Source organism: Pseudonaja textilis, chromosome 4 (genome assembly GCF_049901715.1).
Source record: "Pseudonaja textilis isolate UNSWEBS1 chromosome 4, rPseTex1.2, whole genome shotgun sequence".
In the NCBI taxonomy this organism is placed as follows: Eukaryota; Metazoa; Chordata; class Lepidosauria; order Squamata; family Elapidae; genus Pseudonaja; species Pseudonaja textilis.
The window spans coordinates 19154524-19167666 of NC_141993.1; the positions used below are offsets into that span (position 1 = coordinate 19154524).

Consider the following 13143-nt stretch of genomic DNA (forward strand, 5'->3'; position numbering starts at 1 on the left):
CGCGTAAGATTAGAAGATCTGGCAGCGTTTCGATGAAGTCTCATTCATCATCTTCAGGCTTCTGTCTCCGGCTCTGTGCTACTCTGAGAAGTACAGAGCCGGAGACAGAAGCCTGAAGATGATGAATGAGACTTCATCGAAACGTTGCCTAGATACTTCGAATCTTACGCGGGAGAAAACCCGAACAACCAAAGATCCACATACAAATACCCGCGAGAACCTCAGAAAACATACATATATATATATACACATACATATACATGCACACATACATATATATACAGGCGAGACTGTATTTTAAATAGTTAAAGATAACGTTTATGTTTTATTCAACAAGCCCTTTCATTATTTATTAACCATTTCCATTACACTAAATCATTGGAATTTACCTCTCTTTCTGCCTTTCCGTTGTCTTGCAACATACTGGCGGTTGCCCAGGTAGAGAAGTGGAAAAGGGACTTAAGGAAGACTTTAGAGACGATGGACAGACTCCTGCAGTCGGATCTCTCCCATTCCTGCTGCAGAGCTAAGATGGATGGCATTTTTTTTTCTATTGGCTGGTGATCCAATGAAGGGGGAAAGCCAAAGACAGAAGAATCAATGGATTCCCTTGGCTTATCTCATGCTGCTACTATCCATTCAGTCATATCTAACTCTTGGCGATCGTCCACGTCTACAGATCTTGCACTACTTCTTTGAGTCGATCTATACTGGTGTCTGGTCTCAACTTTGATGGTTTCCAGCCACCATGTTCTTTGGCAGCCTGGTTTACTTTTACCACTAACTCTTCCAAGCATAATTGCTTTCTCCAGTGAATTCCCCTGCATGATGTGGCCAAAATAAGTAAGAGGCAGTTTTCTGAGTTTTGCCTTCCAGTGACCTGTCTGGTGTTATGTGCTCCAGTATTCGCTTGTTAGTCACCTTTGCAGTCCAAGGAATATGTGCTACACATACAAAATGAAGAGAGCACAATTCAGCAGTTAAGTCAGAAAAGGCACAGTAACAGGAGGATAGAGACGGGGTAGGGAGGGAGGAGGCAGCAAAGATTATGCACCTGCTGTCCTGCCCTCTCAAGGATGGATGGACAACAGTTTGACTCAGTTGCAAGCAAAAGCTTTTGTCTGTAACCATTGGTAGCAGAACAATTTAAGTATTAACTGTACACTGCATTAGAAAGTATAGTTTCCTGTACAGCATATTGCTGACTACAGTTTAATTGCAAGTTACCTTTCAACTATTACCCGTTAAAACGCTTAAGGTTGAATGTAACAATATATTTTTCATTGCTGAATGTTTTTACTCCTGCTTTTTCCTTTCTGTAAGTGAACACCTAGTAGCAATAGGATTGACAGGGGTGAATTCTCAGGAAAAGATGTGGCTGCTTTTAAGAGTTACAAATGGTGCCACTCTTGTGTTCCTTCCAGGCCCTGAAGCACCACCTTAAGGGTCAAATCCAAAACGCGGAGCAAATCCAGGAGCCAGTGTTTTCAGAAGAAATGGTGTCATTTAACATAGCCAAGATCTTCTTAAATCCAGCTTTTTGAAAGGATGCCACTCCAGTACCAAACAGCATCTCAGTGTCCATCCAGAGTACAAAATATTTTTTTAAATAAATTGTGGCGTTAGTATTTCAGGAGCCAAGGTGATCGAAGTGCAAGATACTATGACTTCATCGCCTTGACTCCTGAAATACGAATGACACAATTTAAACAGATGACAATTATTAGGGGGGAAATGAACATGCACATTTCAGGATTTTCAGTAACTGTGTTAAAATCTTGAACACCGCTGCTAAGAATTTGTGCACAAGGACGCCAGCCGCAATGCAATGATTTAACTGAGGGAGGCACAAAGGTTGAAATAATTTTCATACGTCCAAAGAAGGAATCATCAGGCCTTGGGATAGAATAGGATAACAGAGTTGGAAGGGACCTTGGAGGTCTTCTAGTCCAACCCGCTGCCTAGGCAGGAAACCCTACACCACTTCAGACAAATGGTTATCCAACATCTTTTAAAAACTTCCAGTGTTGGAGCATTCACAACTTCTGGAGGCAAGTTGTTCCACTGATTAATTGTTCTAACTGTCAGGAAATTTCTTAGTTGCTTCTTTCCTTGATTTTTAATCTTTCAGTCAAATATGAGAATGATAGATATGTCAATGGAGATGGTTAGTCAGCACAGTTGACCCAAAGCTGCTTTTTCAAGAGGGAACTGGACTTTCTTTGTTTTTCCTTGAAGACGTTTCGCTTCTCATCCAAGAAGTCAGAACTGAAGAAATTTCTTTGATAAGAAGCGAAATGTCTTCAAGAAAAAAACAAAGAAATTCCAGTTGCCTCTTGAAAAAGCAACTTTGGGATGAGGATGACAGACATGTTATTATGGTGGGTTGGGGCTGTTAGATGACTGAACAGCATTCATAATTAAAGAAAAGGGAAAAAAACACAGTATGCTGTTTCAGCGAAAACTTGATTGTGACATGTAAATTCTTTGCTTCCAGTTAATCCAGAATTCTGGTTACACCTGCAAGGTTCAGGTGAGGGTTTATGTGTAAAGGGAAAAAGAATGTGGATATATGAATATATAGAAAAATGAATATAAGATGATGGCTATAAAAAAATAAGGATCAATATTGATATGTAATGCTTATGTACAGAATAAGAAAATGGCAAAGAATAGTAAAAAGTGCAAGGAATGGTTAAGGGAAGCAAAGAAAATGCAAAATAATTTTGATGAAAATTTTTAAAAAGCCTATTTTGTAAGTGGGTTAAAAAGCTTTAAAAGGAGTCTCAAGCTGAATAAATATATTAAAAATTATAAGGGCTGAATGGATGTAAGTAACTGAAACTGATGTGGGAGAATACTGAAGGAGAATTTTAGACATTTTTATGGGAATGATCATGGACATTATTTTGTTGAAAAGTGGGATTAAAACAAAAGCTATAAATGTTACTGTCCAAAAGGCAAAAAAAAAGTGATGAAAAGGGAGTAATTACATGCAGTGAGAAGGCTGAAAAAAAATGTCAGGCTGCCAGAATAGACAAAGTTAAGTGAATAAACGTTCAAGTCAGAATGTGACTGATATGAAGTGGCTTTGTGAGTTATTTAACATACGTGAGGACCATCTGTGCCTGACAATTGGAAGAATGTTGTTATTGTTCCATAGGAGAGGCAGTAAAATTACAGGAAGAGATTAGTTCCTGCCTTATCAGAATTAGGATGAAAGGAAAGAGAAGTAACAATAAGAAAAATCTGGGGAATACCAAGCAGGAACACACACACCAGTTCCTTATTCTTCTATAGTTATGAATATGAGAACATTCTTTGTGCATTTGTTGATTCATTCACAAAGTGAATGAACTTGATTTATGGAATGGTTTTCATAAACTGAAGTTGAAGGTTGACTGCCAAATGGAGTAATATGATAGGAATAAAGAATTTGTGAAAAGAAACAGAAAGCTTAGCTAATAGTTCAGAATTGAGCAGAATTAAGAAGAATATAATACTATATATCGCTGTGATTGTTTAATGTTATGGATATATGGATAAAGATTGTGGTTGGGACAGCAGAGGTGTTAGACGCACAAGTGTGAATGCGGGGAAGTTTTTATTGATGGGTGAGAAGAACCCATAGCGGATGTTAGATTGCATGACACGGTGAGGAGCAGGCTCTGATGAAAATTTAAAAAACCAGAATGGTAAATCACTGCAAACTATATATAACCAGTGAAAATTTGTAGACAAAATTTTTGTACCTTAGTGGAATGTTGAGTAAAGATGGAAGTATAGGAATGTAGAAAGTTTGGGGACATATAAGTGATGGCAGAAAGGTATGTGTATATATCTAGTATGTGATCGGTTTCCAAGGAATGTTTATTGAAACGAACAATAATGTGTGTGCGTAAGGGCATGCTGAAGTACAAAGAAGAAATAATAGGTCCGGGAATGAATGGATGCTGAATGAATACAGATCAAGATCAAAACAGGACTAGTATGAGAAATATATGTTGAGGTGATTGAAGCACAGAGAATGAGGATCAGATTTCAAACAAACATAGAAAGGAAAAATGAAAGTGTCAAGAAATTAGGGGGTAGTTGTTGAAAACCTCAGAAAGGAAGAGAAGTTTAAAGACCAAAATCCAGTATATAAATCGACATATGGATGGAGTAAAGAAGGTGTGTAAGGATACAAAGATATTGAATAACAGAGCTGGAAGGGGACTTGGAGGTTTTCTAGTCCACCCCCCTTGCTCGAGCAGGAGAGTTTACTCCATTTCAGATAAATGGCTGACCAATTTCTTTTTAAAAACTTCCAGTGTCGGAGCACTCACAACTTCAAGAGGAATAGTGAATAATCAGAAGAATAGGAATAGATGTAAATTCGACTCAGATATATATTCCCTTTTCTCTTATCTAATGCCTCAATTTGTTAGGCTCACCACTTTCTAACTCATTTTCTTTCTTTCTTTCTTTTTGCGTTGAGAAAAGACATCAACTGCATCAAATTTTCCATTCAACCTTTTTCCTTTGGTGGAAGGTCAGCTGAATGGCATTATTGAGAAAAATCAGCCTTGTTTAAATCCAGGGGATTTCCTGTAGAGAAAGACGCCACAGAAATATTTTTCTTCCAGGGATTTCTTGGGATCCGTTGTAATTGGAAGAAGAATAACATTTCACAAGCACTCAAAGCTCTGTAAAACAGGGGTCTCCAACCTTGGCAACTTTAAGCCTGGAGGACTTCAACTCCCAGCCAAAAAAGCAGCTTTAAAAACAAATCATGGTAAGATCACAAGCCAGGGAAAAATTAGAGACAGAAATGCATATGTTGGTAAGAGTCCATGTCTAAGGTACGAGTCTTATGGAATGAGAAATGGGAAGAACATTATGTTTAACTTGTAGGTTTTTTTAAAAAAGCAACAACAATAAAGATCAAACAAGAAGCATTCTCTTCTTCAATATTCTTCAGTTTTATCCATAACATAGCGCAGAGCCAATTTTTGGGCAGAATGAGCCCTGTGGCAAAAATTCCTTCATATTAACACCCCACCCACCTTCTGCTTTGAAACTTACAGACAACTGAGAAAAGAGTCTGTATCTGGACATTTTGCAAGGATTTCTGAACGTTGGGATTCATTTATCATGACCCAACACCCCACCTCCTCCCCATCTTATCTTTCAAATGCTTCAGATCAATTTTGGGGTACTGGATAAGAGGAAATGCTGACTCAGTCTAAGAAGCTATTTTGTTTTGATCCAACAAACCGCTTCCACTCAATCTGCTAACCATATACTGTCTACTGACAGCATACACAGTGGTTCCTCAGCCATTTTCTACTAGAGATGGAACGTTCATATCCAAGTAATAAAAGGTTTTGTTTGGTCTTCCAGAGGGAAAAAAAAATAAGGAAAACTTAATGGAAAACAGGAAAATGTTTGTAGGTCGGTAAGCAAACCAACTGTCAAGATAAATGTCAGAGGGGATTAAAATTTCTGCTTAGATATTTTGAAGCCAGCTGTGTGGCTCAACAGTCTTTGGCTCCCAAAGTTTGTCTTCCAGTGCTATAAAGAAGAACAATCCCACCACTGAAGAAGACCTTCCATCGTGGGGCATCTACCGCGAGGCAGAGGAAGGAAGGGAAGAGAATTCAGGATTCTTGCCAGGTCGGTGGTGCATCTGGGCTTTCTTGTCTTCTGGTGGTTATTGCTTGGGCATGGCAAAATCCCAAGCGGTCTCTTGAGCACATTTCCACATAGCCCTCATCAGACGTGTGAAGCCCATGTCTTTGGGTTTCTCCAAGCCCCTCATGAGCCTCTGCTTCATGATGGCAACAAATTCCTTATTGCTCAGCTCTCCATTTCCTGAGGGAAGAAAAGGGAAGACCAGTTCAGAAAATGGAAAATGTAAACAACAACAACAAACAACAATGCCGCCTATGCAAAGAAGCTGAAGAAACAGTGGACTACCTGGTAAGCTGCTGCAAGAAGATTGTACAAACTGACTACAAGCAGCGACATTACAAAGTAGCAACAATGGTGCATTGGAAAATGTGCAAGAAATATCATTTGCCCGTGAACAAGAATTGGTGGGATCATAAATTAGAAAAAGTCATATTGGTACAGGAAATCACCAATGAACAATTAGACCTATTGGGGATCTTAAAAAAAAATATGTAAAGAGCACAAAATACTTATTATTACAACTGTTGACTGCTGCTAGGATCGCCTTTGCCCAATGTTGGAAACAGCCATATATATCCGCAGAGAAACTGGTTATACAAAAAATTATGAATTGTGCTTAAATGGATAAATTAACGCTGAGTTTAAAAGATAAAGAAGATTCAATATTTTATAAGGTGTGGGAGCAATGGTATACCTGGATAGATCGGAGATAGATTACGGATAGGTAATTATTAAATATAGAATATACATAGAATAAGAATGTAATTATGCACAAGTAAATATTGCACAAATTATTGTCATACGATAAGCACCACAAATAGCTGTTATTGAGTGATGTATTTTTTATGTTTTTAATGTAATAAAAATTCAATAAAGTATATTTTAAAAAAATAGAAAAAGTCATAGAAAATGAAAAAGTTAAATTGTTCTGGGACTTCAGAATCCAGACAGACAGGCACCTGCCACATAACACTCCAGACTTAACAGTTGTCGGTAAGAAAGACAAAAAAAGTCTGGATAGTGGATGTGGCAGTGCCTGGAGACAGCAGAAGAGAAGAGAAAGAACTGGAGAAGATGACAAAATACAAAGACCTACAAATAGAAATAGAATGACTATGGCAAAGGCAAACAAGGGTAGTACCAATAGTAATAAGCACCTTGGGTGCAGTGCAGTCCCAAAACAACTGAAGCACCATTTGAATACCATAGGCATTGACAAATTTGCCATCTGTCAATTGCAGAAGGCAGCTTTACTTGGAACAGCTTCCATCCTGAGGCAATATCTGTAACACCATGAAACATCCAGATTTGCCCATCCCTGGTCCTTGGTAAGGACTTGATAGGTAGACAAAAATGACAAACCCAGTCTGAACATCTGGCTGACTGTGCGATGAATAATAATAATAATAAAAAAACTTGCAGCATCCCTGTCCAAAAAGTTTAAGTCACTGAAGACTAATTTCATTGGCCCGGTTTCCCTCTTGATTGGAAACACTAATTTCATTCGTGATGTCTAAATAAATTATGGCAGAACACTGGTATAATTCTTACCAGTGTCATTCTCTCCACAAAAGAAACCCACCAGAATTATTATTATTTTTTTTTAAAAAAAGGGGTAATTGTTAAATGAAAGCATAGCCAACAATTTCTTTGTGGCCCAATTCTTCATCTGTTTATTATTTTAGGCAGAGCCTCTCCTGTTGTTCTAATTATCTTTGTTCATTACCCACATTTCTGATTCAGAAATGCTATACTGTATTCCAGGTTTTGATGGTTCCTTTATGGAAATAATAAAGTTATTATTACTACAGAGCTCTGGTCATTCTTGTTCACCATGACGGGTGGAATGGAAAAAGAGAAATTTTTTGAGAATTAAAAAACAAAAAGCCTTATTCTCATAATCAAATACATGTATAGACAAAGCCAACTAAAATACAAAGACCCGTTGTCATGAATAGATGAAATCCTGGCCCTTTAATTATTATCGTGAACTCTGATTATTAAGAAACCGAATGTAATCATGGTCTTCCGCTGAAATAGCGCCTTGCTCATAATTTGGAGAAAGAGGTTATTTCATAAAAGTTATTTTTCAGCAGCCTTGTTGAAAGCTTATAATTTAAAATAGGTATTAAAGCAGTATATTACAGTTCTTCCCTTCTACTCAGTAATGAAAGCAACTCCTGCCTGGATTAAATTTACCAGCAATTGAAACCATGCTAATAAGATTGGTACATGGGTTTACATGCACATATATTATAACTTCGATTTTCTCTACTATTCTTTCATGTCGCATTTAAAGAGGTATTTAAAGAAATGGGAGCAGGAATGTTTTTCCTCCTATGTTCAAATGAAAGAGTTGATTGATGCCAAGGAAAAGTGATACAAGCTGGCTTTGATTAATGCAGTTAATGAATTCCACAACATTATCATCACCTTATTTGAATTTGCACCATTCAAAGTGATATTTCTGTGAAAAAAATATGGTAATTGATGAAAAGAGGCAAAGAGAAACTTTCAACATAAATGTTTATATGCGTATTAGTGAAATATTATCATAAAGAATTAAAAACAATATATATTAATTTAAATTTATGGTCTACAACAGAGGCCCTCAAACTTGACAGCTTTAAAACTTGTGGACTTCAATTCCCAGAATTCCTTCTCCAGTCATGTTAACTCAGGAATTCTGGGAGTTGAAGTCCACAAGTCTTAAACTTGCCAAGTTTGAAGACCCTTGGTCTACAAAGTCCAAATATAGAAAACAAAATAAAAACAAAAGAATTCTGTTATAGATGTCACACATTCTAACATCCCCTGGTTTTAGTGATGTTATGATCTCTCTCATGTTGTTCAATTGCATCAAATTTCTACTCTAATAAGATTTCTTTAAAAAGATTGTAATGTTTTCCTCTGCTGGAATCTTTCTTTTCTCTATTTTGTATACACAAAGAGTAGCAATGTCTAAGACCCCAACCGTAACTGTGCATGCGCGAGCCTCATTGACTTTTTTAGGTTGCATTAAAGGCCCAAAATTTGCACCACATCGAATACACATTTTTCAAACTCACACTAATTGTGACCTAGTTGTACAATGAGCTAAGATTCGGAGAGGCTTTTATAACAAACAATACTGCATTCCAGACCCAGTCAGACTTCTCTGGGTGGGGGAAATGCCTTTTATTGCCATTGAAAATTATAATTTAATAATTCTATCAAACATACATGCTTAGGGACTTTCTGACAGTATCTGGTCTTGCCATTTTACAAGGATGTAGTTAGAAGCGGAAAGCTGACTCTAAAATAACTTCTTTCTTTTTATGCACAATAGGATTTATTGACTTTATCCAGCAGCTGAGCAAATACGTTGCAAATATCCTTTTTTAAATTAAATTTTATTAATTTTCTATTAATTACATTTCTTAGTGCTTATTAAACATCATGTTGTCTGAGCATTTAATTTGCTTAATAATACAGATTTCATTCTTACTCTCCACCTCTTTTTTCCAAATACTTTTAGAATAAGTTCCCTGTTAGATAATATTCTGTATCTTCTTTCTGTTTGATTTTCAACGTAAGCCTATCCATTTCTGGACAATCTAATATTTTCTTAATTATCTCTTCAACTTGCGGTGTTTCTTTATTTTTCCAATATTGTGCGAAGATCATCCTTGCTGCTATTAAGACATGTAATATTGAATACATACTTTTCTTATCAATTTTTTCTGATATCACCCCTAATAAAAACAGCTCAGGTTTAAAATCTACATGTTCCTCTATTATCTCTTCTAGCCATCTGTGTATTTTTGCCCAATTTTTTTTGTTTTAACACAAGTTCACCACATATGATAAAATGTGTCCGTTTTTTAAAAAAAATTACATTTCCATGTTGCAAATATTTTTTCTACTACAGGTAGTCCTTGACTTACAACACTTCATTTAGTGATCATTTGAAATTATAATGGCACTGAAAAAAGTGACATATGACTGTTTTCACACTTAGATCATTGCCATATCCCCATGGTCAAATGATCAAAATCCAAATGCTTGGGAACTGGCTCGTAATTATGATGGCCGCAGTGTCCGAGGGTCATGAAATCACCTTTTGTGACCATCTGACAAGCGAAGTCAGTAGGGAAGATTCACTTAACAACCTAACTAACTTAACAACTGCAGTAATTCACTTAAGAACGTTGGGAAGAAAGTTTGTAATATGGCCCAAAAATTCACTTAACCACTGATTGGATTAGCAAAAGAAATTTTGTAGAAATGACTGTGTATACTATTATGGTAAAACAATACATTATTCTATTGTAACAGATAAGAGTTGGAAGTCAATACTTCAGTTTCTTTTTCTTTCCCTACCCTTCCTCATTTTTCTTTGCCCTTTCCCCTTCCTTCTCCCTGTCCTCTTATTTGCTTTTGTATTTTGTATTTTATAATACTTTACAACCCAATAAAAATGTATTCAAAAAAAATAATTTGGACTCAGTTGTGGTGGTAAGGTGAGAGCTACCTGTGTTTATTGTTCTTTCCCCCCAAAATTACAACCTACATTTTAATTTGTAATTATAAATTGTAAAACACAGTTATTGGTACATTTTCTCAGTTCACTGAATTTATAACTCTACAGGTGGTCCATTATTTTAGTCCAAAATAAACTAGGGGAAGCTAACGTGATACATAGCTGACATGGTGAAACACAAAAAGAAACATCTCGGTGAAACAGAAACACCACTAATGTGGATTACCCAACAAACCTTTTGTTATAGTCATTAACCAGAAATCCAACATAATAAATAAACAATACCCGATGCAGAATAAAACAGTCAATTTTCAGTTGTAAAGTTTCTATTGTATATGGTCATTCTCTGCCTAGCGGAAAAAGAGAAGACTTCAGGATTATTATCAGCTATGAAATTGTTCAGATGACTAGGAAGATTGTTAAAGTAATGGCTGGAACATCAGTTGTCTTACACCGGCCTGTTTGGTGTAGCAGTTGAAATTGAATTTTTCTTCTGAAGTTATAATTTATTTTAAGAGAAAAACCAACATGAGCATCTGGTTTTACATCAAAAGCTGCTCTCAGAGAAGTATGAAGTAGAAAAATATTCTCTGCTCATTTAGTAGACATCATGTTGGCTCACCTCAAAATGCAAGCCAAATAAAGTGTCCAAGAATCCCAAATTAGATGTTATAATCTTATTTTTCTATTATACTTCTTCCCTTGTATTTTTCTGCTTTACAACTCACTCATTTTTTTTTAGTAAGTTTGTAATCTACCCAGATAACTCTTTTGTCATTAGCTAGATTAAAGGACAATTAATAAGCAAGAGGGTTTCTTTGCCACTCTTCTATTTAAATCTAGAACAGGGGTCCCCAGCTCTGGTCTGTGGCACGCCAGCAACCGGTCTGTGCAAACGAGCAAAGCTGCCATGTGAAACCACGCCCGCTCCGGTCTGTGGAAAAACCTTCCTTCACGGAACTGGTCCCTGGTACCCCAAAAGTTGGGCGCCGCTAGTCTAGATTACTATTTCGGATATCACAAGGATGCTATCCCAAAACAAGAAAACCAATATGCAACAGTGCTTCTGAATGGAATAGCAATTTTCAGTACAGGTAGTCCTCAACTTACAACAGTTTGTTTAGTAACCGGGGCAAAACTCACGTAGGTGTTTCACTTAACAAGATAAATTTTAGGCTCCGTTTTGGTTATAAATCGAGGACTGTATACAGAACAGCAATCCATTTGATCATGGATTTTGAAAAACATTTCATCTGGGTAAAATTGAAGGTAACTGGCTATCTAAACAGATTAATGTTTTAGCTCGACGTAAGCAACCTTCTAAGAATTTTACATTTAAGAAGCTATTACGGGGAGTTTGTACTAAAGCTAAGTCATACAATGGAACCTCGGATTTTTCCTGAAATTTGTCACGTTTTCTTCTTCGGCTGGATGTATGCAGATGTGGCTTAGGTAAGAAATTTTATGCGCATCAAAAGTCACGCTCTATGTCTCCAGTCCTTGAGACTAAAAAGGTTTGCCTTTTTCATAAATAAATAATTCCCATATTCTCCAAGGCTCGGAATTGGGGGTGTGGGTTTGGTTAGGTGTCATGTACAGGTAATTTAATGCGAAAGATTGAAAGGCAGAAGAGAACATTACCAGCAAAACAAATTATTAATCAACTCCCTCATCCAGTGGCCTACTTTAGAGTCAAGTTTTTGAAATCCCAGGCTAATTTTCCTTTGCTTTCCCCAGCCTTCTCACCAGAAGAACAATAATCAATTTAACAACTTTAAATCCCAATGCTGCTTGGCCTTGGTTAAGAAGTAGCCTGTCTTTTCCAAATTATTCTTTTACAGCATAATGGTCCCTTGTTCACCTTCTACAAATACATTAAGGGAGATAATTAACATGGAGCCCTTCAGGACTGATTTTCAAATAACCTTCTGTAGCAACCTCTAAAATGTATATCCACCTACTTGCTTCCTTCTACGTATACTGAACTCCCATTAGAACCAAGGTAATGATTTCAGCTGGGGCGTGGGGGGAGACTAGTTTAAAACTAGCCCTACTTTTGTACTTTTCCCAAATCAGTAATAATACTGAACTCATGCTGTTTACATAGGAAAGCTAATTCTTGGTCCTGTTTCCATTTTGATTGCGAGGGTTTCAACTTCAAAGGATGCTCCCTAAGTAAAAGATGTCTGACTCTAGGGGGGCGACGCTCATCTCCATTTCCTAGCTGAGGGAAGCGGTGTTGTCTGAAGACAATTTCCATGGTCATCTGGCCAACATGGCTATGTGCCACAAGCCACAAGAACAGGTTTGTTTGATCTTCGAAACAATATCTTCCATATTGCTCATTCCCCTATTACCTGATTAAGCAGAAACTCATTATTTTAACTCTGGAGCAGATTACGATAACTTAAGAGTGCCTCAAAGACTAACCAGAGAGGAAACAAACATCAAAATAACAATGAGGATATGGCAGAAAAGAAGAAGTTGCTAAAATATATTTGACCTCTGGTAAGCTGCAAATAAGAAAAAGCCTGGAGCTGGCTGGTTTGCCACAAGCAGCTTTGTTTTCTAGTGCACTAGTGAAACTAGTGTGTTGCAATTATATTTCTGTCACCATTTCTTTTTGTGATGATCCGGGTAAGATTTATAATCAACACTAGAAAATAGCAAAGACTAGTTCGATATTACAGAGCTGAAAAAGTGCAGAAAAAAGCAACCAGAACTATGAAAACGTTGGAGCAGTCTTATAAGCTACAATGCTTGCAAGGGGAAAAAAAAACAGAACTGCACAAATACTCAGGAGCACCCATCTGATATGAGGCTGAAAATTCCCAGTCCTAGAATGTATGGAACTTGGACTAATGTCTAATATTATTACAGATGTTAAAGAACAACCACTATTTATCCCACGTTCTCTGAGTAGGGAGACAAAAATGCTAAATCCA

The 13143-nt window shown here is 36.9% G+C and overlaps 1 protein-coding gene across 1 annotated transcript in view; it reads right to left on the minus strand.

Moving 5' to 3' along the window:
- Positions 1 to 305: 305 nt before the first annotated feature.
- Positions 306 to 13143, minus strand: part of MICU1 (mitochondrial calcium uptake 1) — a 159764-nt gene continuing 146926 nt past the window's right edge. The window contains exon 12 of the mRNA XM_026713477.2: positions 306 to 5856. Coding sequence (XP_026569262.1) covers positions 5696 to 5856 — 161 coding nt within the window. The 3' untranslated portion in view covers positions 306 to 5695. The remainder of the gene's footprint in view (positions 5857 to 13143) is intronic.